Source organism: Dermacentor albipictus, chromosome 5, assembly GCF_038994185.2.
Source record: "Dermacentor albipictus isolate Rhodes 1998 colony chromosome 5, USDA_Dalb.pri_finalv2, whole genome shotgun sequence".
NCBI lineage: Eukaryota > Metazoa > Arthropoda > Arachnida > Ixodida > Ixodidae > Dermacentor > Dermacentor albipictus.
The window spans coordinates 162,468,274-162,493,142 of NC_091825.1; the positions used below are offsets into that span (position 1 = coordinate 162,468,274).

Consider the following 24,869-nt stretch of genomic DNA (forward strand, 5'->3'; position numbering starts at 1 on the left):
GTGGTGCGCTGCCAGTAAGTGGCGCAGCTCTCCGCTGCTTCGAAAATGAGGCTTTCGTTGCTCTTTTCGTTTCGTTATGCGCGCAGAGCGAGGTTTTGTCAAGGGAGCAAACGCTCCAATGGGCGATATGGATCTCCATCCCCCATGGGTGCGTCATCCAAATGCAGAGCTTATCGCTCTAGAGTTACAAATGATGTTGATCGTGATTTGGGATTCTTATGGCGCAGCAGCCGTGCAGGCTGTAATGCGCCAAGCATACAAAATCTGGTAACTTATAGCGAAAGCGTCGTTACTATATAGCATTCAGTGAACGCTGTTGAAGAATGGCCTCCGAAGCAAGAATGTGCAAGGTTCCATCGCTACTGTACCATTAGCTATCAGCAGTCTTAGTAGCTTTGTTGATTCAGATCAAAGTCGTGGCTGATAACAACCGTGAAGAACGACGCTGTTTGACAATTTTTGTTTCTGATGCACTGAACGTCTGGCACCGCGGCACGATTGGAGCCCGTCTGTGAAGACGCCTTGTCCGTCTTCCTCCTAAGTGGCAGTTTTCTTCCTCGGCTGTTCCCTATGCCTCAGGCACGTGGGGGCCCGGGGGTGCGCCCCCCCCCCCCTCTCACGTCACCGCTTGTCACGCACTTCCTTAAAGCGCCGACAAATAAATCTATTCGGTGGTCAACATTTTGCTGACTTTTACAGCGAAAGCTGTGTATGACTAACCTTCCGTAGTTTTTTACCGACGTCAACAAAAAAAAAAATCATATGGGCCAAGCCTGGTGATTGTGCAGAAAGGGTCCAAGCTCAATGGCGCATACCCCTGTGGGCTCGGGAAACTGTAACGCGCCCTTCGGGATCATCGGGATGGACCCACGTATACGTAGCGCTTAACGCCTGCTTCACCTCCGCCGCGGGTCGGCCCGGCATGGTACTACTTTGGGGTCGACCTGCGGCGGAGAAGAAGCACTTTGCTTTTCGTTTGAGAGCTTTGGCAGTCGTCAGCTTTCGCTGCCATTCCATCTTCACAGAGTGGAATGGTTGTCAATTTTTTCAATCATTTTGCATGGCGGTAGTTATCGGCATCTCCTGAGGTGTGAAGGCCAGTTTTCTCCTCAATTCGGTACCCGCGCGATTAACTCGAGGTGAGTTCAGTCGTTACCATCTTATCAACGATAACGCGCATCGCTGTTGCTTCGTGAGTTTAACCTTCTTTGTTTAGACTGATCCAGGGACCAGGAAAGGAATTCGGTTCGTAGTCTGCTGGTCTGTATGCTTGAGGAACGAGTTACAGGCGAAGAAAACGCCAGTTGCTTCATTATTTCCTCGAGTGGCGGCTCGCCGCGACGCTGGTAGATCGTAGGAACCATATACCCGCAAATTAGAATAATGCAAAACAGCGTCCATCATCAGAGACTGCAATAACCGTTAAACCCATAAGCAACATGTTTGTCACCCGTTACCTCGTCTGGCTTTTCCCTAATTGTACAGCACTTCTCGTGCGAGATTGGCAACCGGAAACAAGAGTCGCAAGGAGTTGAGAAATTAAGCGATCTACAAAGGGAGAAAGCCAAGGCAACAGCCAAACAGGAAGGGAAAGCGAAAATTAACAAATTTAACCGTTGTTTGTGAAAATATTTATGGCTTTTTATTTAATAAAAAAAGTAGAGAAAACGCCGCCGGAAGTGGAGAATAATTTCGTGTGTTTTGAATGACAGTTATCATTCGAGCCGTCTGATGTAGCCATTTCTCTTCTGTGCTAATGCGGGTGTTTTGAAGCGAAAAGCTTCACTGCGCTAGTCAACACCGCGCTTCGCGCGAGCCGGCGTATGTCGGAATTGGCTCCGTTATGTTCGCAGTCGGCGCAGGGGGCCACTGCCGCGCGCTATGCGTCGTCGTTTGACGTTCGCCGCAAGCGCGTGTTTATCGCGGAGGCCGACTATATAACCGCTTGCCAGAGAACAGGCGTGCGCATTCAACATGGAAGGAGAAGAGAGTGATACTACCGATACAGAGAGCTGTGTCCGTGGCTGTACAGAAATCGCACGGCAATGTGCCCAACAACGATGAATAAAGAAGATTAATAATCCTGCATAACTTATGGTATATATCATTCATAAGCAATTTGCATCACTACACAAGGCACACGTATAGCATAACCGTAAGCTTACCAAAGTATATCCTTAATTAAGTGAAACCGTAAGCATAACCATAGGCTAACTCATAAAGCATAACCATAAGCATCACCGAACCTTTTCGCTTCGAGATATCCAGGCTTAACCTTAGCTAAGCCCCATACGATTCTTTCAAACCTTCCGCGGCGGGCGCTGTACGTCTAGAAACGCACCGTCCTGCGCTCTACGCTGTTGTACGGGGCTGGTGACCACGCATCGTTACGCAACTTTCCAATAACAATACGAGTCTGTTTTGGCACTCGGTAGAGCAGTAAACGAGGCATCCAAATTAACTGTGATTGTCTTGCGAATATATATTTCTCTAATTTTTCCAGAGCTAATTAAAAAATAGCGTTATTAGAAATTTTAGGCTTTCGCTTGTTGTTCTTGGCAGTGTTCCTGTGCTTCCTTCATGCGAGAGTCCATTTGATGTGGTTCCTTGTTTGCCAAGTAAAGGAGAGGTGTATCTCATAGACGTACCTGCGAGATACACCGTATTTCATTTCTCTTTTGCGGGTTTACGCATCTTTATTGCGAAGGTGGGCATTTTTCGCTTTTGTACTAGTAAAGGGGCCTCCCCCCCCCCCCTCATTTGCATAGAAAAGTTACCTTGGGTTGCCCCCCCCCCCCTCCTCGAAAAGAAATCCTGGGTACGTGCGTGGTATGTCTAGTTTTCCCGGCTTTCCTCTCTCTCTTCCTCTCTCTATTTTTGTTTTGTTTTGTTTACTTCGCGTTGGTATTTGTATCTTCAGTGAAAATTATGTATGTTAGATCTTTCCCTTCCATTAGTGGTTGTGTGCGGCACGGCCGACTTCTTATTTTGCCTTTGTCCGCTCCCTAATAAATCATTCGACGCCCTCTGTTGGAGGGCGGGATGTGCAGTCTCACTCTGTGTCCGTGTCACGGAGCTGCTCTGACTCACACGGCGCAGGCGTAAACTGCGTGGCTGGTTAGCGAGAGAGGCGGGTTAGCGTGGGTGGCCCGTTGTGTGGTTTCAAAACACGCTCGTTCCTATTCCTGCTCTGGCTGATTAGGGCTGTGGCTCCTGCTTGGCACACGTAATGTCTATTGCGGCGGTGGCACGTGATCCAGACAACTTTTCTGGGCATACGCTGCAAGGTGAATTCACATGGTTGCGAAGGCAAGGCTGAAATCAGTTACACCAGTTACAGTCGTGCGATTTGAAGCGCGGCTACATCTCGCGGGGCAAAACACTAGCTGATGAAAATTATGCTTCTAATACGTCACCAATGGAAACGTCTGAAAGGTACAGACAACGTCATTAGAATAGGAAAATGTCAAGTCGCAGTCTGTTTGTAGTTTGCCCGTAGGAGCGAGGGTGCGGGAACTCCCTATACCTCCCCTGGCACACTCGGTTCCATGCCGATACTAGCCGATACGCAGCGGCAACGCCGCTACCAAGCGGAATATCCAACTGGAAATAATTAACAAACGAAACAATGCCTCCATGACGTCTCGGATGAGGTCTGAAGATAGAGGGGAGGGCGCGCAGCCGGGAGGAGGAGGCTTGCCGCGAAACCCTCCTTTCCCACTTGCAAGCGGGCTGTGTTCGTGCTCTCTTGCAGGTCCGCTGGCCGCGCGGCGACAGCTTGAGCGTCTTTGCGGTCCGCTCCGCCCTGAGTTGCCCCGCTAAGCCACAGCGCAGCGACGGACGATTTTCATGTTTTAGTTATACGTTTAGCGCAGCGGGGCGGACTTTCGCAGTTGCAGCGCCCTCTGGCCAAATTCAGGGTAAAGAAAAAAAAAAAATCTAGTTGATCACTCTTACCAAAGAAAACCAATATATACAACTTATTTGTCAGTGAAGTATCTAGACGTGCACTGGTAATGCTTTACCACTTGATTTTATTCAGTGGAAAATGAACTGCCGTCTTGAGGAACGCCACGCGATAGCCAGCGAGCTTGCTTTTGCATCCAATCCAATCCTTTCTGATGCTAATGCTAGCCAATGTGCTGTGCAGCACGCTCCGCTCAGGCAGCTTGTAGAGTGTTTTAACTGAGCATCTTTACGGTCCGCTCTGCTCCGACTGGCACCGCTAAGCCACAACGGAGCGGCGGGTGATTTTCACTTTTGAGTTATACGTTTAAACACGATAGCGTTAAGGAGCCCGTGTCGCAGAATATCCGCCATCGGACGTCATTTCGGAAAAAAAGATTTTCGAACCACCCTTACCCAGGCCATACATGTGACGCAAGGAATTCACTGAACTAATTGAATTTCTCAATCGCATGTCGAAATGCGGGGTTGGTTTTAGTGTTCCCGTTCTGCAGTCAGAGCCATGGCAGGGCAGCCAAACAAACACCCACTGAATAAAAACTACTGGCATAGCTACTGGGAACCAACCGTCTCAGCCAATCTCGGTTCTTTCTCCATGATCCTGATGCAAGAGGTCACGTGTTGGGCCACCACTGTGCTTCATGGAGCATTTGCTTGCCAAGGCTGGCTGCGTGACGTAATGTTCCCTCCTATATTTTTCCTTCCTCCATGGGAGCTTCAGTTGTTGAGTTGGCATTGCTCGAGAAGGAAGCAGAGTGGTTGGAGGTGCGATATTCGTTTGAAGAGATGGCAAAAAGCAAATTCCGGTGTCGCTTTCATTTCTCTAAATGAACAGTGCGTTGAGCAGCTGCCTCTGATGCGCCGAGATCCAGGGGCCTAATCGGACATTGCAGTGCGACGACATGTTGCCTCTTGAAAAGCACACCGTTTCCATTGCTTATTATTATTATAATTTTGTTTTTTGGCTTTGTGCGACACCCTCTAGCTACCATGCAGAAAAACTAATACTAATGAATGTAGTGGTCATATGTATTACTATTTGAGAATGTGTTTAAGCTTGAAAAGAAAAATTTTTCTTTTTATATAATAATTTTATCTGTAAGAAGCAAGAAGTATTTAGTTTTGTAGCATATTGCACCCAAGCAGACAAGAACTAGGCACGTCAACTTCTGAGGAGTTCGCCGCTTACCGATTGGCTGCTCTCTCCCTCCCATTCTCATAAATTTTGCGGGCCACCTGCTTTGTGACACTGCAGCAACTGTATGCGTCCTGTTATGAACGAAAATGTCTGATCACGCCCCTGTTGTTTGCTTTGTGTATGCGTGTGATGTGAGCTAGAGATGGGCACAACGGCTCACTTCAGTGAGCGGCTCAGAATGGCTCGGCTCACTGAAATGAACCGGCTCATTTGAACAGCTCACCAGTTCACTTAAACCTGTAACCTGTGTTATGCGTCCGCCCTGTCTCGTCTTTTCTTTTTATGCTGGCTAGTCCCCTCCCGGTCACACGTACCAATCATTTTCACTTTTTTTTTTGAGCAAAAGCGCAATAATAACAATCATGCCATCGTATGCCAGGACAAAAAATAAATAAATAAATGAAGTCATATTACAACACAACAGATCATTCGCCTCGTTTTATTGACCTGCTAACGATACAGGCTCAGGAAATGCATAGAAGTGGATGACATGGAGGACATTTTCATGAATACACTAATTAGCACAAATAAAGACCAGGACATAAACTGTACATTCAGTTGTCTTGAAAGACACAGAGGACATAGTTTTCGAAGGTTGTTGCACCAGCACACAATGTGCGATCTGTGAGAGTCGTGAGACATTATTCAAACAGCAGCAGGAAACGAATGGCACCACCCTTTGCTAATTAGGGCCTCTTTACTTCTCCCTTCGATTGCATCAGATGCCACACTATAGGGCGCATGCAATACCACAAGGACTGCCGCGCACACCGCATACAGCAAGCAAGTACGAGTAGCATGAGTCTACCCACGCCGGCCACCACTCATCGGCAAGAAAACAAAACAATGAAACCCATCAGAAGATCCGGCTCTGACGGAACGGTTTGGCACGGCTTGCTGAACGAGGGAACTGGCTTCCTCTCTTCAAAAGAACCACCTCTTACTTTTACTGAACCACAGCTCACTCATTCCTTAAAAAGAGTGCTACAAAAGACAGCCGAAGGCAAAGGGGTGGAGGACAGGAGGAAGGGCAGGAGGACAGTCGCTTTCTCGCATAGCTTATAGAAGGCGCAGAAGTCACACCCAGCAGAAGACCTGACTAGCTCTGATGGAATGGTTTGGCACAGCTCACTGAATGAGAGCGAACCAGCTTTTTCTCCAAAAGAACCGCTGCTTACATTTACTGAACCACGGCTCACAATTCTTTTAAAAAGAGCAGCTCAAAAGATCTGGCTCGCTCCTGAGGGGCCCATTCATAGCCGAAGGCCAATTGCTTTTTTTCGCCGCTGCAGTTGCTTTCTTGCGCCGCTAATAGATCATGCGAATGTCACACCCAATAGAAGACCCAGCTCTGATGAAACGGTTTGGCATGGCTCACTGAACGAGAGAGAACCAGCTTCCTCTCACCAAAAGAACTGCCACTCTTTTTTACTGAACTGTGACTCACTCACTCTTTAAAAGCCTCAAAAGTTCTGGCTTGCTCCTGAGTGACCCATCTCTAATGTGAGCTGGCGTAGTAGACGACTTGGCACAAGAAGCTTCAAAAGACACATGTACATTTCTTCCACCGAGAAGTTGGCCCCCGAAATGTAGATGGCGCAGCCGTGTATTCACAAATAGAGTTACTGTATATGCTACCGCAGGTAGCAGAGTTGCGCGTCTGTTTTATCCCGCCGCTAGCCGCCCCTATTGGCAGAGCGTCATCACGTGGTAGTCAAGCAACCGTGCATTGCGGAGAAGCAGATGCCCGGGCCAATTTTTGTATTTCCCGACGCCGCCGCTGCAGCGAACTGGATTGACACAAGTCAAATTCAAAGCGAATCCGGCCGATCTTGGCGTTCGCTGTTCGCGTGCGCGCTAGCTGCGGAGCAACAACACAACGTGCGCAGCACATCTCACAGTTGGTTCATCGCAGTGTCCGCGCAGTCCCATCGGAATGATATAATGACCGGATGCTCTGCTTCCGTCTGCACGAATCGCTCTGAAAGCGGAAAAGCTTTTTATTCGATCCCATTCAAACCCATGCACCACACTGCTTTCACAGAACTGTCATAAAAAAGTCAGCTCACATTTTCAGGATAATGCACAGCTTTGGTTGCTGTTTCTGAACATAAAAGAGGTTACACAACTAAGTAAAGATATTTCATCTACTACTGCTTATGTGAAGCAGGATGCAAGAGGAATTAATGTTGTTATTTACCATACGGTAAGGGCCTTTACTGTGTTTTGCAATATTACCCATATTGTAGCTATGTCAATCCTGTGAGAGAAAAACTTTCACTACACTCCCACAGAAGGTTACTTTTCGAATCCCTGCAGTGAAAAGGCACATAATGAAATGGCACTTGAAGGTGTGGCTGATATCCAGTGCCTGCTAGTAGGTGGGTACGTTTCTACAGCAAATTTAATATGGGGTACCAGAGTCGAAATACTAATGGTTGGTCATTGATTCACCAGTAATATTTAAGACTACCTACACGTTGAGAGCTTTGGCACATAAGCAGGTATGCCAATTGCAAAACCCAGTATCCAGTGCAGCGCCGGATTATGGGCCCAGTGCCGCGCGCTGAATGCTGGGCAGGTGCGGCGTACTGGGAGGCACTGGGTACTGGTGCGAAAAACAGCTCTAGCACGTTAAATACGCGGTGCCTGGACACCGTATATATATTTTTGAGAACAGAAAGAAACAGAGCATTTTGGCACAATAAAAAAAAAACGAAAAAAGAAAGCAAGCTCCGACGAGGATTCGAACGCGGGATCTGCAAATCCCAAGCCCGATACTTTACCACTACGCCACGCCAGAAGCAGAACGTCTGCGCATGATTTTCTACGTCAAGGACTAAGAAGCAGTTTTAGTTTCACAGAGATAAGTCTCGCTCAGCCATGGTAGATGTGCTATCGCCCAGCAACTAAAGCTCACGCCTGTACCACAAGGAAAATTTTGCTGTTCATATTCAGTAGCTTGCTCGGAAGTGCCACAACACCGATTTTCACTTGCGATTGGCGTTTTAAAGTCCTAAATGAACCGCCGACCCGGGACGCTGTATGGGCTGTTACTACCGATTTGGATAGCCGTTTGTTGTTCTTCACGCGAAGGATCTGCAACGTTTTCTTAGTTCAGTGATGCCTTTCAGTCGACATGTCTGTCTATTCATATATCTTCGTCAGAGAAGCGCAGGCTAGGACTGTGATCCTTCGGCGACAGCACATATGTGTTCATGACGCGTCACATCGGCGTTCATCGCTACTTGTGCTGTTTGTGCGCTCATGCTACTTGTGTTTATTTAAGGACACTGATGCGAAAGCTGAAATATGGTGATTTATCCTTGTTAGACTTCTTGATTCCTGAGCCTAAACGCGCCGAGAGCGTGCAGACGGACTTGGCGGATACGCTTGGCATAAGCTTCGGTGGGGACCGATCTCGGTGCCTTTTCTTGACGATCTTATTCAGTCAGCTGTTTCGATGCACTTTGTTTGCGATTAGGCGGAAAATCAGTCCACAAGCGATGCAAAAGCGTCCACGGTCGATCGACGATACGGTAGGCATGTCACCTGCAAAAACAGAGTGCACCTTCGCCGCATAGATATGGTTGCTTGCCAGGCAAGATGGCGGACCTACGCGCAACTCTGCTACCTGTGGTAGCATATACAGTAACTCTATTCACAAACTGCCATTGCAGGACGTATGGGCTTTTACTGGAGCCAAGCTACCGTGCATGCATATTCCTTGTACGCTGTCGCTAGTCAAGAAGGGAGCGCCATTTATTTATGTATTCTCAATAATAATAATAATAATAATAATAATAATAATAATAATAATAATAATAATAATAATAATAATAATGTTGTTGTTGTTGTTTGTGTTAGCTCTGAACAATCTTGCCACCTGGGCCTTGCATTTGCTTCTGGTATGTCCTTGAAAATTCACATGTAGAGGCCAATTTCTGAACAGCTTCCTGTTTTGTCAAGTTGCGTGGAACCACCAGCTTTTGGAAGTATCTTTTATTAGGTTCACGATTTCTGCTGCATGACAAAATAGTTAGGGCAGCTGCCTGCTCACTGCATTGTCTAATGCGAACGCTTTGCATTCGCAGTGCTTCCATCGGGCACGCTTTCTGCATGAACACTGCGTTTTGACAAGAAAAGCATTTACTCTCTCATGTGTCTGTGTATAGACAGATGCATTTTGAATACCTAAAAAGTAAATAATTTGCGAATTGAAAATGAATCTGCCACAGACTTCGAACTCACCGCTCCGCAAAGTAAAAGCATCCCCAAGTTCTCTCCAAAGAAGAATGCCGGCCACTGCTTCTTCCCGGGCGGGAAGTGCGATGATGGAAGGCTGCCCGTTGCTTTATTTTTCCCACTGGTGCTGTCAACACGCCTTGCGAGGCTGACACCTTTCTCCGTTGGTTGTTGCTACCCTTGGTTGGCAGGTCCGCACGCGGCAACAGCAACTTCATGCGGGTCGTTGAACGACCGGAGCCGACAAGAATGCCTCGCTTTGTTGTGCTGTTTTGCCACTGTTTCTTTTGGTAGCTCAACGCAACTGCATTGGCAAGGGGCTCATTTCCAAAGCTACTTTGACTCTCATCTTTGTTTCACACACAGAGTGCGCGTCCATTGCTCAACTGCGAAGCTTTCTGCCTGAGAAAACCGTATGGGTTGCCTTAGTAATCTCGTGCTACATTTGAGTGGATGACACCTTCTCCTTTCACGTACCTTCCTCCACCTTGCAAGATTCCACAGAACTGATTAGCCAGATTTAGTGTCCCTGTGCTTCGAGTTCTCAAATAATTCGCCCTCGCGCTGTGTTCTGCTATCCTCCTGGTTAGCTCAGATAGTGGAGCTACCACTCCAGAAAGTTTTGGTTCCGGGTTTGAATCCTGAGCCAGGACGGAATGTTCTTCAACTGTGAAACTCTTTCTCATAAGCCCGTATAGGCTTCCTTACTAGTCTTGTGCTACATTGGGGTAGATGACAGTTTTTTCTTTCATGAAGTACTTGTACATGTTATTTCATCTGCTTTCACTTTCTGTCTGCCCAGTAGTTCTTGCTGCACTATTCTTCCAATGAGCCACACAAGCTTCAACCCTAGTTCATTCCTTTCACAGGCAACAATAAACATGTTTTATTGCAATAGTAACTATACGAACACTCGGGGCACATCTGTGCCATCGTGCTGCTCTGGCACCAATGGCGCATTTCCAGCCTACGCATGGAGGGCTAGGCTTCCGGAGATGCGCAGTGTGTTTGGCTGCATATACAAAGGAAGCTGAGTGGTTGCACCTTCAACTCTGCTCAGTATGCTTAGCTGGAACAGAGCATTCTGGATTCTGCTGAAGAGCCATGTGCATACTACACCATGGTGCATACACTGTCTGAGCGGAACGGAGACTAGATAGGAAACATCAAGCTAAATCTGATCTTTTCATTGGGCACTGACAAACACTGACGTCTCTCTGTCAGTCTCACCTCTTGCACCATTAAAGTGCTGTATCTGTAATGCCACTGCCAGTGTTCCTCTCCAAACTAGCATTGTAACATAACTCGTATAGGCCAGGGAGCTGTCCTTGCTGTGCAAGAACAGTTGTCTACCGGGCTGCATCATGTCATGTCACCTCCCCACATTGTTAGAACACCGTATGAGGCGCACAAGTGCAACGCTAAGCCTTCCTACAACTTTCAATGCTTCGCTTTCGGGCAAAACTTCCAGTTTTTTTCTGTTTTTAGGTGCATTTGGAGAGTACTCGTACTCCAGATGTGCAGACTACCAAGGTGCAGACCAGACTTTTGGAGTGGCAACTCTGAAGTTAGAATGACACCATAATCATCGCCCATTTTCAAATCCATGGAATGGAACAGGAATGGAATGATGGCACCAATCAGGCAGATGGAAGGGAAATGGAATGAAGCTCAAGATCATGGAATGGAGTTAGAATTGAAGGGACACATAGTTATGTAGCGCTAAACATTCAGTTTAATTGAGACTAAAAAACTGCTATATTTGCCAATTACTCTTAAATAGACTTGGCCAATTTCTTAAACTTCTCAGTTTTTACTGAATACCGGCTCTTGAAGTTCAGTAACGTGGAAAGTTGGGCTAGTTGGTGAGTGATCATAGTACCTTGCTGGTGAAGCAGCGCACAAACACGGACACACTGTGTCCGTGTTTGTGCGCTGCTTCACCAGCAAGGTACTATGACCGGCTCTTGCAGTGTCTACTTTTAGGTGACTGCCTCTTTCACAGTAATTACTGACAAAATGGTATTCTAAACATTCTACACTTCTGAAGACTTGGAAACTTTTGTGCATTACTGGGTTTAACTTCAGTTAAAGACAGTGGTTTTTATTTGCCAAGAAGGATTTGATTTAGCAAGAGAATGCTTGTTTTACGGCACAAGGATGGAGGCCAGAAACAGTGTCATAAACGGTTGCCCCCTGCTTCATCCCATGGTGATTTGATACACGCATCATGTTTTCTCACTATCAATACCCAGGAGGCTTGTAACAGGTGGTCACAAGAGAGTGTCTGAGAACAAGAAAAATGAGGTTCATTAAAGTGTGACGATAAATGTGAAACAGAAACACTGTCCTGCAGAATGCGTTGTGCCTTTCAAAGTGACAGAATAATACTGTGTACGTAAAAATATAGTATGTAACATTATTTGTAACGTTGTTAAGGATTCACAATACGTTTTGGTACGAGCCACGCAGGTAGTAAACAATTAGTGAAAGCATTTCAGTTAATGGAATTGGAAGAGTGGAATGGATCAGCTGAGCCACTCCAGCAGTGGTAATGGTTCAGCTCTCACCATTCCAATGAGTTCAAGGGAGTGGAATTAATGGGATTCTCAATCTCCGGAATAGAGTGGGAATGGATGGAAGGCTCCGCTCTGCAACTTTGGTATAGAGCTCATTTGTATGCACTTTCCAGGCAGTTATTGTTCGAATTCCAAATGCAGTGAATGAATTAAAGGACATATTTTTGTAGAAACAGCACTGTAGCTTTCTGTATACAGCACAAATAAGAGCAACTTTGTGCTGCCACGTCACTCAAGATAAACCAGTGTTCTTGCAATTCATGCTCATGAAGTTGTGTTAGTATGAAAGCTGACTGTTTGCATGAGCCAACGAACTAACTGGTTGGCATTTCTTGACATTCCAGATTCAAATCACATAACGAAAAATTCAGCATGTAACACACCCATGGCACAAAAGTCACCAAAGCAAGGTGAGAGTTATGACCCTGCACACTTTTTCACGTAGCACATTCTTTGTTTGCAACTAATAAATATTTCAGCTGTGTGTGTGTGTGTATCTTTTGACAGTACATGTATTGAAAATCATTTGTATATGTTCATTCCTAAAAGGAGGAAAACTCTTTATGTGCTACAAATTAGTTAGAGACCTGTCTTTTGAAGCTGGAGTACCAATAATCATTAAGGAACTGTGGCTAGGCTTGTTCCCTCTGTTTCCTATAAGGTGAAAGTGGCAGGTGAGGCCATCCTTGAACGGGTCGCAGATAGGCATTTGCATCTGGCAACCTCACTTGCCACCATTTGTGATGACAGACGCATAACCTATTCTCTTGTTTATGTTAATCACCAATTGCTGAACACTTGCCACTGTGCAACTACTTCCAGAGCTAAGAACTAGCCACTGTTTCTGAAAACTTTAATCCCATACTGTTCATGAGCTTACAAGTGTGTTATGAGAACAAATGGATAATCACTGCCTTTTCTACATCAGGCACTGTGTACTGTAACTTAGGATGATAGGTAAACCTCAATATAACTAAGACAAATATAACAAATAATTTTGTATAACAAAGTAAATCAAATGTATCTTGTTGCTATTGGCTTGGAACAAATTTATGCTGATACGAGTGTTGGGTAAAACAAGGGTATTTTCATGTTGGATGTGACTTCTTTATAACAAGGTTCAACTGTATTCCTTCAGGTTACATTTGTTCTTTGCTGCTTATTTTCTTTCTTTTTCATTTGAGCATAACTTGCCTAATTAATTTTTCACCACTGGACTCAGCTTTCAGTAAATCTGTATTAGTAAAAATGTCTGTTCAAGGGCAGTCTGTACTTAAGTTTTATGTCCCACACTGGTGTTTTGTATTAGAATATGTCAGAGACCTTGCAAGAGGAGATTAGATGGTTCAGTAGTGAAAAAGTAAAGAGGAGGGTGCAAGTGGACTTAATTGCAAATTCTTTTTAATATTAGAAGCATACATGTGCAGACACACAAATAGGCAGCAATACACAATATGCACTCAGTGGGGGGTGGTGACCAGTATAGCGTGCAAACACTCACATGCACTATGTGTGTGTGCGTGTGTGTGTGTGTGTGCACGTGTGTGTGTCAATGAAGCGTTGAATCACAGGGTCTGTGCTGAGAAATTCCTACATGACTAAATGTGATTCTGCATGACAGTCGGTTGCGTCACAACTCTCACACGCCACAGAAGTTGTTTGGCACGTTCACTTTTTGCTTACTTTATCGGCACTGGGAAACGCAACTTTCTTGAGAATCAAAGGAATTTTTATGTCTTCTGCAAATAAATATATTATTCTGAGTGTGTATTGGGCATTTACTTAATGTGCTGATTCAATCAAGCACTTCAAAAAAATTGGCATTTTGGAAATGTTATTAAAAACGTAACTTGGGAGGTAAAAGATTAAAGATAGGTTAACTCGAAATCCAGTAAGTCTAGCTGCAACACAGAACATTAGTTACCTTGCTTCATTGACAACCTCAGGCACTACAACAATACATTATATGGTTTCACACCTACTTGCCTACGAGAGTTTACAAAATGCATGGTATATGTCTTTGGTATAACATACCACTCATAATGCACAACTATACAAATTAAAGTTAACTGGTAACCTAAAGAAACCTTGAATAATTCACGAGCAGGTAGCTTCACGCTCAGGTGGCTCATGAAACTGTATGCTGTGCAGAGAATCTAAGTCGAACATGCGTGGTGAACGTCATGTGCAGTGGCCTTGGTGAAATGCACGCAGCACAATAGCTCCTTTCCTGTTCTTGCTCATGCCGCATCTACCAATTAATCGCGATTAAATCATTAATTGCAAAATAATGTGAAGTGAGCATGGACCTGTATGCCCCATGGGCACCACAGCAGCCTTCTTCGAAGGGGTTCAATTAACAGACTTGTCTAAATGGCCGACTTGGTGACTGCGCAGAAGTGTCAAGGTGTTGGCAACTGGAAGCAGCGGTGTGGTGCTTTCTGAGCATGAGCAGTGCTCACCGACTTACGGCTTAGATCCGTGATAAAATGTACGGGTACTCGTAGCAGCTGCCAACAGTTACACTAATGCCTTGTCGCATTCACATGGTCGTCAAGTCAGTCATTTAGTAGAGTTAGCTTGAAGTTCCCTTAAAGAGCACTGCTGTCACGCATGACATGTTCGTTTCACTGTTTTTTTTTTCATTTTCGTTTTTTCTTTGCTACACCTTTAAAACATGCAAAAAATATTAAAGAAAGACGTAACAGGTTAGAAACTGTTGGATATGTTGTTTCCAAATAGAAAGTGAATTTTGGCATTCAAACTTATGCCATTAGACCAGTGATTATAAATCAGCTGATTAATTCTGGCCATTTGGGTATCTAAATGTAGAAGAAAGAACAGTCCACCTTGCCTAAGACTTTTGCGTACAGAACACCACCGGTCCCATGCTCGTATCTTGCAGCCTTTCTTTTTTAAAAATAATTTGGCTTATGTGAGCTGGGACACCCTGTACATGTAGGTGGTGGCACTAAGAGGATAATTTAATAACAATGTGGCATGTAGCGAGCTTTCATGTGTACGGGCTTCTAGTGGTAGTGGCCTGCTTATATATCTGTGAGAAAAAGTTAATAAAAGAGTGGATTTGGCAGTTGTCAGTCATTGTGTGTGAGGAACAGTGAGAAAGGAGGAGGAGGGGGTGCTGAAGGGCAGGACGTGTGATTTGAGTGGCTCTTGTGCTGGGTGTCCAGACATGTACTGGTTCGCGTATGCCGCGGACCCTCCAGCGGAGCGGCACAGACGGGGTCTCTGGGCCCAGCAGGTAGACGAACTAGCAAGTCCCGAGCAGGAGCTCAATGGTGGGACAAGTGCGCAGAAAGAGTCCCCCTGCTCTCCTCTAGGTATGTCAGGGTGTGCTCCCCACCAAGGGCTCCCTTTCCCTCCCGTGCAAGAGCATGCTGGCCGAATCCCCTTGGCTGAAGCACGAGGTGTTATAAATGGGCGCATGGTCCAGCTGGATGATCTACATTGGTACAGCTGGTCTTGAGTTGCGTTTTAGAGCTGTTCAGTGCTGTGGGCTGGATGGGGCCAAGAGTTAGCTATGCATCATGTTCACTAATTTGGGCTGCTTGTTTCGCTTTTGATAATTCATTATCAGTGTCTGCATTGTGCATTGTTTTCTTGATTTTTCATATCACGAAGCTTACTGGCACTGTAAAGGCACTTTTAATAGGTATCTTACATTTTGCGGCCATAAGAAGCAGACTGTGCCCCTCAGTAAGAGGTCCCATCTCCTTTGTGTTGGGCAAGCTATTATTGTAGTGCTGGAAAGTTATGATTGCAGGATGTGTTTAAAGTATGTAGGCATGGCCTGCCTATGTATCTATGAAAGAAAGTAAAGTGGAATTCCTGTTTTTTGACCATGTCACTTCTTGGTCTATGGCCTGAATCTTGAACTGTATGAGCTCTATGGAATACAAATGTGTTTGTTTTGCTTTAGTTTGCTTTAGTTTGATTAGATTAGACAATTCAGTACTGGTAGACTTTCTTTGTCTGTTTCCTAAGTTTTGATGGCAGGCAATTTTTCATTCCTCTTTCACCCAACGTGTGCATCTGTTAATTGATGATTCATAGTATCACATATATGCAAGATGCCGCTCTGTCTTGGCAGTGAAAACAATTGCTTAAACATAAACTGCTTTGGCTAATGTTAGGTGATACAAGTAATTAAGCTGTATTGCATGATTTATGTTCTGACTACTGCTGGCGAGGTTATTCTTCTTGGAGTTTCCTAAAATTTATTGAGAACCTGCAGTCTAGTTGCATTTGTAGAGAGTGCAGAGTGTAGTGTAATTGCGTCCTATCATTGCACGCCATCTGAAGCTAAAGCCAAGGTAAATACAAGATTCACATGAGGGTGATTTAGGATAGTAGAACCGTTTTTCCCTTGCTGTCTCACCTGCCTGGCAGCTTTGCACACTCTGACTAATCTGTGCCACATGTGCACCTGGCATGGTAGAGTACATAAAGTCACAGTAATAACAGTGTGCTAAATGTTATGTTGACTTACAATGACCTAATGAGACCTGAAGAAAGCCCAGTGATTCAATGTCCTTTCAAGTCAGTTATTACCGACTAATAAGTTACAGACTTTGAGGGCGGGGGGGGGGAAGTACCATGGTTAGATGTGTTAGCGCAATACCTCCATTATAAGGACAAAGTGACCATCTCATATAATCTGTTCTGGGAAAAACGACTTTACCTATACAGGTAAAGTAGCATTGTGTGGCAGGTAAGAAGGTTGACGCAACTCGGTAATAAGTTATTGAAATGGAATTGAACACTTCCTTCAGGTCACATGGGGATATATGAAGTCGACATAGCATTTAACATATCATTATTACTTTCTGTTAACATCAGACAGTTTTAGTTTAATGTTAGCATAATAATGAGGTTAAGGGAAATAATGTTACTCTTTCGCAAACGGACCTTGCAGAAAGTGAGAAAGCATGATAGTTTAGTTCATGTGCGGGACACTATTCCATAACACTTTGAATTTCACGTACATAGTGCACCTCAATGATTCTATCTATTCGTCAAGCCTTGTGTATGCTTTCAAACAGTGTGAAAGGCAGCGCAATGAAAATGAAAGCTGGACGTGTGTTGTATTTGTATTTTCGATGTTTGCCGATCCACGGCGAAATCAGCACAAGAAGTACAGCTGTTGACCGTAGCGACCGAGATCTTCCCATTTCAAGAGGCCATATGCCGTCGCACCTATCTCCCAACTTCACCGAGAAGTGGTGCTGCCATCTCGGAGGTTTCCCTCATTATGCTTCAAAGTTTTGGAAACGAAAAGGGATAGCATAAAATCCATAAGGTTGTCCATAATACTCTATTGTCCAAGCAGTCTGAGACTAAGTGAAAGCCATTTACACAGTCATTTGTTACGAGTGAAGTGAATTCTAGAAAAGCAATGCCAAATTCAGTTAGAAATGGGCGGCCGGGAGCACCACCATGTTTTACATAAACTATGTAAACCATGCGAAGATGGTTACATTAAATCAGAGAAATAGCGTGCATACACTAAACCCTATTAGTGTTCTGTGCATGTTAAGCATGTTAAGCCCGCTATTATGCTAAACACTCTAAACTAAAACTGTCTCAGCATACCACACCAGGTGCCTGTGTGGCTCAAATTAGCCAGCATGCACAAAGCTGTCGAATGGATTGAACCAAGGGCAATACAATTCTAGTATGCTGCCTTCTAGGTTAAGGCACCACCTCGTGGCATTCGATGTATACATCATAGGCACATTTAGTTGTCAGGGAAGATAAAACAGCATCACACAAATTAGCATCATTGTTAGTGACAGCAACACGATACACCATTTACCTATAGTTTATTGTGCACCTGGCTTCAAGTCTGGAATTAATATTTCTTGTTTACCATTTCTATTTTATTATTCAAAAGGAATAATATAGTGTGTGAGAGAGCGTACAGAGGCATCAATAGCAGATTGTAGCCATTACTACCAAGATGATGAAGGAAAAAACTGACTGGCTAGGTGGTAGGAAGTGCACTAAAGCTACCCGTCTTATTATCTTCCAGCTGTGTGTGTGTGCGCACTTGCAGGCATGAGCATGTACCTGTGTCGAGTGAATTCAAATGCTGTCCTTATTCATGATGTTTACTTATTGTTTTGCAAATTATAATCTGATGCTGCCTTGTGTGTTCTACTTTCTTTCACCCTCAGTGACATCATATGAGCCATTTTGTTTGACTTTCTTGTGCAAAGTGGAATGGGTGCAAGCATATTACTGCATTTGCTCGATGTCACTGCATGTCTTACCTGAGTGGCACTCATTCTTACAGCAGCTCACTGGTGCCAGCATGTGGCTTCATACCCTTGACAGCATTTGCATTACATAAGTTGGTCATAGCATTAGAGGCTATGGTAGAGCAACAGGAAATGGTGGCAGTCAGTTTGCATTTTAGCTACTTGGTGCTGATCTGCTTGGATCACAAGTGTCACAAAAGTGTTGCAAAAAGAATCAGGTGGAAATTTAGGAGCTATATTTTTGTAAACAACACTTATATGAAGCTAATGAAAGCATAGAGGGAAATTAACATTATTTTTTAAATTTAAACATAGAAAAATAATGAAAAAGGAAGTAGAAGGAAAGACAACTTCCTGTCCTTGGCTTCAGTTGCTGAGCCATGTGTTGTGCTTGCTTTTGTCTGTGTGTTGCATCAGTCATCTCATAATTTACGCAGGAATTCAGGCAGGTTAGGCACACTTTTCATGTTGCCACAAGCATACAGTTCAGGGCTTATAATATGGGGCATAACCTTATAATCAGTGCTTTCATAACTTATGTTACTCGAGATAACGCAATTGCAGTTTAAAATGACAACACGTGTATATTCTTTGCACTGGTAGATAAACTTTTGACATCAAGTACCGTTTGGAATGCACCTTGCTCCTTGACCTGCTTATTTTGATTTGCGCATACGTTTTGTGCTGCTTGGTGAAGTCTGTTTGCAGCCTTCATGTGCTGAATTTGCACTGCCTTGCTTTTTCGTGTATTATGCAAATCACACCTGTATTTCTGTGTGCACCTTTCTTTCCCTGTCTATTTAGGTTTCTTAGAAGCTCACTCAGTGCATTTATTGTTTTGTTTTGCATATTTTACTGCCTTATTGATTATCGCTAACTGATCATCTTTGCGGGCCTATTATCTGATGTTTGTTTGCAATGCTGTGACGCTCCCAAGCTGAGATTGGTTGATTACAATTTTGCTTCAAATAAAATGGGAATAATAATTGGTTCATGCTGAAGCTTGGTACACCCTTCAAAGGGCCAATATGTAACGTTTCTACTGCAAGACATTCTTGCATAGCAGCCTGAACTTATGCATAGCAGGTATGTTCCGTCTGTACTTTCTAAACTTCTGCACCTTTAAACCAGGCTAATCCCAAATCAGTTTTCTTAAATTTAGAACACTGCTCTGCTTATTTGCAGTGCTTTATAAGATCTCCATGCATAAAACTGTTTTGTGAATGTCTATTGTTTTGTCATTTGCTAATACCATCTGTAATTTTCTGTTGGTCAAAATGCATATTTTGTTTGTTTTCTCATTGCCATTGCATCTTTATTGTGCTGTTGAGTGCATGATGTTATCGGCTGCTTTCCAGAGCATTTGAAGCTCATGAGCTTCTTGGCAAGCTTCTTATGTTTAGTTTCCTTTCTTCCATTCTCCTGCACTAGACACTTACTGGTTTGCTCACGCTGGCGGAGATGCACCCAGTGAGGATGGCACCGAACGTAGGTTATCCCCAGGTAAAACACTGCAAAACGTTGTTGACCAATTGATTGATTCATGAGATTGAACATCCTAAAGCGGCACATGCACTGTGCGAGACAGCATAGTCGGAGGGCTGCAGAATAACTCTGACCACCGGGGCTCCTTCACCCAAAGCATGGTGCACTGCCACTGTTGCATTGTGCCCCTGCTGAAGCACAGCCACTGTGACTGAGCTTCAGACTCGCAATATTGTGCTCATTAGCAGAATGCTGTACAGCCACTGAGCTACTCTGGTGGGGGCTAATGTGTTATGGCTCAGTGTTTGATAATGTGGAATCATAGTAGTTGTTAGTTAGCCAGCACTTTGGGAAGCTATCAGAGCCTCCACTACAGTGACTGCTAAGTCCATCCAGAAGCTCATAGAGAGAACAGCAGTGCTGCAGTAAGAAAAAATGTAATTTATACATTTAATATGTAGATCTATGGTTATCTTCAGAAGGTACAGGCTGAAATCATAGAAGACTCGGAATGTTTGCATATTGTTTTTGACTTATGTACATAATGTCATGGGAACAGCTTTTAGGGGTCTTTAGTGGTCTTTTGCTGCATTTAACTTTGGAAGACAATAACAACAACCAGAAGCATTTCTGGAGTACACTCAATGGCTTGTAAGTTAGTGATATGATGAATGAGTGGGAACAAATTGCTGCTCTTGTTTAAGTACTTGTCACTAAAGACTGCTGAAATTAGTGTAATTGAAAGCTATGTTTGTATGTAAAGTGGTTCCAAGAAAACTTATTGCCCATATAACCATAATATGACATTAGCTGATATTTTAGTAAGCCTGTAAATGCTCAGAGCTGATGAAAATAATGAGTGCAGTGCAGAGCTGCATATGCTGCACATGTCACCACAGGTAAGCAGCACTCAAGTATTTAAGTGCAGCTTTGCCTGGATTCCTATGCTTAACACAATAAGGTTCCTAGGAATATAACAAAAAACATTTTTTATCCCTGCTTCAAGTAGCAGAACTGAAACTGCTTCAGGCCTATGAATATTAGTTGCAGCTCTCAGCAGTTATATCTGGAAGCACGAAATGGCCGAGGTCATACATTCTGGTAGTTAGTGTAGGAGCCGGGAGTCGTAACCTCAGAGTCTGGCGCCTCACTGTGGGTCGCACTCTTGCCTATGCCGCCGGTGTGTCTCGTAATGGGTATCCGGCTCATGCTTCCGGGGCATCACATGGAGGCTAAGTGAGCCCACGCCATCATCCGAGTTTTCTTGGCGAGTGTTGCTTCTTTTGTGAAGATTATGAGGTCGAGAGAATGAGGAATGGAACAGGGGGTTTATTTACATTAGAATCGCAAACTTGTTTACATCGAACAAGGGTATCATACTGGCTGGAGCACGGAGCGCAGTACATTGTCAAAAGGCTGCATCTTTCTGGCGAGCACACAACAGAGCACACTGCACACACTTCAGAAGTCCGCTTGAATCCCTTTTGTCCTCCCTAGATCCCGAGGTCAGGGAGATCTGCGGTTTCACGTTCTTCCAACCGGAGCGTCCAAAGCCGCCAAGGGTTCTGCCTTGAGACTGAGGGTGCACATAAGCACTTCGGCACCTTTGTTCCCTGAGCATGACAAAAAGAGGGCCATATTGTAGACAGGGATTGTCACACTTGACTCAAGCTGGTGCGTTTTGGTTGACCATCGCAGTTACTGGAGTCTGTGAGTAAATGGCGTAGAACACCTTTCTCCAGGAGTTTCTTGCTCCCATCATCCGTGACAGCGACAGTGAACCATCAAACAGCACTCAATCCGCGAAGCATGTCTCGCCTTGTTGTCGCTGCAGGTCTGTCCGAGGGGACACATTGTAAGCTTCACGAAGCGATTCGTCACAGTAGTGCAAGAGAGACTAGAAGGTCACTGCCCCCACTGGTCGATCATAACATTAGTTGCTCATATTTCCCATATGTAGTCATTCCCAATGGTGATTCAGGACATAATTTGTCTTGTTGACTCGCTCTGTATTTAATCACTAGCACTAACAGGGAAAGTTGCATGTGTTATGATGGGTAGACAGTAATTGGGGAGACAGTGATGGGTAGACAACGCAGCGGAGCGCCAGAACAAGCAGGCTTCTAGAACAGAATTGCTCATGCCGTGCTTGCACATCGAGCATGTGCTGCCCATTTTTATTTTCTTCCGTCTTTCACAGACGGTACCAAGGCGCCAGCTGAGAGTGCCGACCTTAATGTCCCTGCGTTGCACGGTCGAGCGCTACAATATATATATATATATATATATATATATATATATATATATATATATATATATATATATATATATATATATATATATATACACACACATACTCTATCTACAAATCTTCATTTGTACTGCTAGGGTGGGAGACCAATAGCAAGAGCTCATTTAACAAAATAATATTTAGTGAGCAGGTATGGCTATGCAGCATGTGCTTTTATTCAAAATGGCTAGGGAAATTTAGACAGCATTACTTGTCATTGCCTTAGGCAACAGCACAGACACGAGTGGAATGTGTTAACTCTAAAGTTAGTGTTTATGGTATAAAACCTAAGCAAGTTTACAGTTCAAAAGAAGGTGTTGGCAAGTTGGCTGATCCTTGAGGAACTATTTTAGCACAGAGTGGGCACAAACAACAGAATAAGGAACAGCAATAGCATTACAAAGCGCCTGTGCTGTCATGCCTTTGTGGTAATCTAATTTGTCCTACGATGGCTTTGCCAAGTTTATAGCTACTTGACAAGATTCCTTGTGTGATGGCTGAATATGAAGAATTTTGAAGTGTAGCCAACAGTGCTTAGTGCCTTGGGATGAAGTTTACAAGTCAAGCGTCCTTGCATTAGTTGGCATTCAGAATTTTTAGCTGCTGGTTTTATACCATTCATTACATTGTTGCCTTGTGGCCCAGTGTTTGTGGGTAAAAGTAATGATCATTGTTACCTACTAAGAGAAAAGAAATTCATAGGGTTAAAGTATTTCTGCTCTAAAGAGTGAAAATGCACTATCGTGCTCAGTGTGAGTTACGTGAAAGCAAGTGGCAAAGCAGTTGCAGGTTGTAGCGTATACTGTGCATGGTAGTACAGCAGTGTGGTGCCAAAAGACTGGTGTGAAAATCATGAGGTGTATAAAATTAGATTGGAATAATTTGGCATCTCTTGGCAACCTTGGGCATCCTTCGCATCTACTGCTCTACCTAGTAAGCTAGCTTTGTTTTTCCCATCTCATTAAAGTGGAAGTCTGAAAATTAAAATTCTAGATCTATTACTCAAATTCACACGTGCAGACCTGACCCTTCTGTGTATCGCAGCCCGCCAGTCACTCACTGGCACTTGTGCAGCAGCCCTAAAGTCTGAGCTCACCCTGTGTCGTGACCACAGCAGGTTCAAGCCAGGGGACAAGACAAGTTGTTAACTGAAGCTGTTTATTGGTCCAGTTCAGTTACACAACGGCAGGCAAGAAACAATAGGCAAGAAACACAGAGGCCACAGAAGTGGAGCATTCTGCATGGCTGGGGCAAAAACTGCAATAATGAGGGAAACACACAAAAGACTGATAATGGTTCAGCTCACCTAGTATGGATCTGCACTTGGGCCTTAGGCCATCAGTCGCTTATAAAAGCCGGGCCACTGCAGGGAGACAGTGTGCGGCAGTCGCTGCGGCCGAGCAGATGTGCAGCTGGTCACACACTCGTCAGCCAAAAGACCAGGAATGACTTGGGAGTATAGTGTTTCACCTCAAACTGCAGTGTGGGGAGGGAGTCTCCCCAATTACAAGAAAGGAGAAAGGAGGGAAAACGCTGCCTTGGCTGCCGTGTTGCAGCCAAATGGGAAAAGTCGTGGGAGCAGTGAAAGTTCCCTCTCCACTCCACTTTCCTCCGAGATTGCACATAATCATCATGTGATAACCACACGCAGCGACTCCTAAAATATTTAGGTTGGCGTGCCTCTCCACAAAATACACCTGCACCCAGCCGCTCTGAGCCACTGCGCTTGACTCAACCATTCTATGGCCCATTGTCAGCAACTACTACGTAATTGCTCTGCAACCTTGAAATTTCACACGTCTTCAGCTTTCTGACTTTCTCATTGCCAGGTGTTATCTCCATATGTGTGTTAAGTGTGCTCTTAAAAATTATTCCAACTGCGCCCTTTGAGCATCATCACACCACAGTGTGATAGTGCAGACACTGCAACTCTGTTTGTGAGGGCATTACTGCTTTGTGCAGTAAAATTCATGCCCTTGGCTCGAAGGAAAGTGAGATATGTCAAAGCCGTGTCTGCTTCCACCGACTTTTGACATCGCCCTCTTGTGACTGTCTCGAAAAAATCCTAAACCACTCAGAAAGGCCTGGAGCGTATTTTGCAAATTTGCATCATGCTCTGTAGTTTCCAGAAATGTTCAGGGTATATGCCTTGCATAATTGGTGGCATTGCAGACAGGAGCCAAGCAGGTGACAGTGAGTCTGGGGGCCGGGGCGACTTGCCCCAGCACATGCAGCTGTCCCAGCTGTCGCGAGAGGAACGCCTTCGACTCGTGAAGGAACGACAGGAAGAGCAGCGGGCACGACGGCTGCAGGAGCTCGAGCACCAGGCGCAGGCTGCGCAACACTACCGCGAGCAACTGGAGGAAGAGCGGCGCAGGCGCATTGAGGAGATGCGGCAGCGAGACCATGAGCGCCGGCTCCAAGTGGAGGAGCGTAAGAGGCTCATCTGGGAAGCCGATCACGTAAGCAGCTTGGCCCCCGTGAGTCAAGAAGCCTTCAAAAGACACCCCTTTCAAACATTGCGAGTGTTTCACCCCATGTTTGCCACCTGTTGCGTCTCCCTCCCATCTAAGAGAAACAAATCTGGCTGTGCTACCGGTGTGGGCTTGAAGCCATACCAGCCATGAGTTTCTTGCAAAACTGGCACATTGATTTTTGCATGATGTATTTATTTACTTTAGGCAATGTAATTACCAGAGTACCTGTGGCTGCAAAGCAGTACTGGTTCATTCAAATGTTTGTCACCATACGTATGCTTCAAACTAGTGTTGCTGTGACTTGCTGTGGTAAAGTGCAGTTAAGTCTAGACTCCATTACAATGCTGC

At 44.7% G+C, this 24,869-nt stretch overlaps 1 protein-coding gene across 11 annotated transcripts in view; it reads left to right on the forward strand.

The window, feature by feature from the left end:
• The window catches only part of LOC135904002 (ensconsin-like), a 137,393-nt gene that overhangs the window by 46,244 nt on the left and 66,280 nt on the right, over window positions 1–24,869 (forward strand). For 7 of the 11 annotated variants that reach the window (XM_065434518.2, XM_065434527.2, XM_065434529.2 and 4 more), the window contains exons 2-5: window positions 12,333–12,398; window positions 15,180–15,329; window positions 19,701–19,772; window positions 24,217–24,506. In XM_065434518.2, the coding sequence (XP_065290590.2) occupies window positions 12,333–12,398; window positions 15,180–15,329; window positions 19,701–19,772; window positions 24,217–24,506 (578 nt within the window). Of the gene's footprint in view, window positions 1–3,774; window positions 3,828–3,868; window positions 3,921–12,332; window positions 12,399–15,179; window positions 15,330–19,700; window positions 19,773–24,216; window positions 24,507–24,869 lie in introns of those variants that run through there. The other 4 variants (XM_065434524.2, XM_065434525.2, XM_070539234.1 and 1 more) reach the window with 3 other exon arrangements.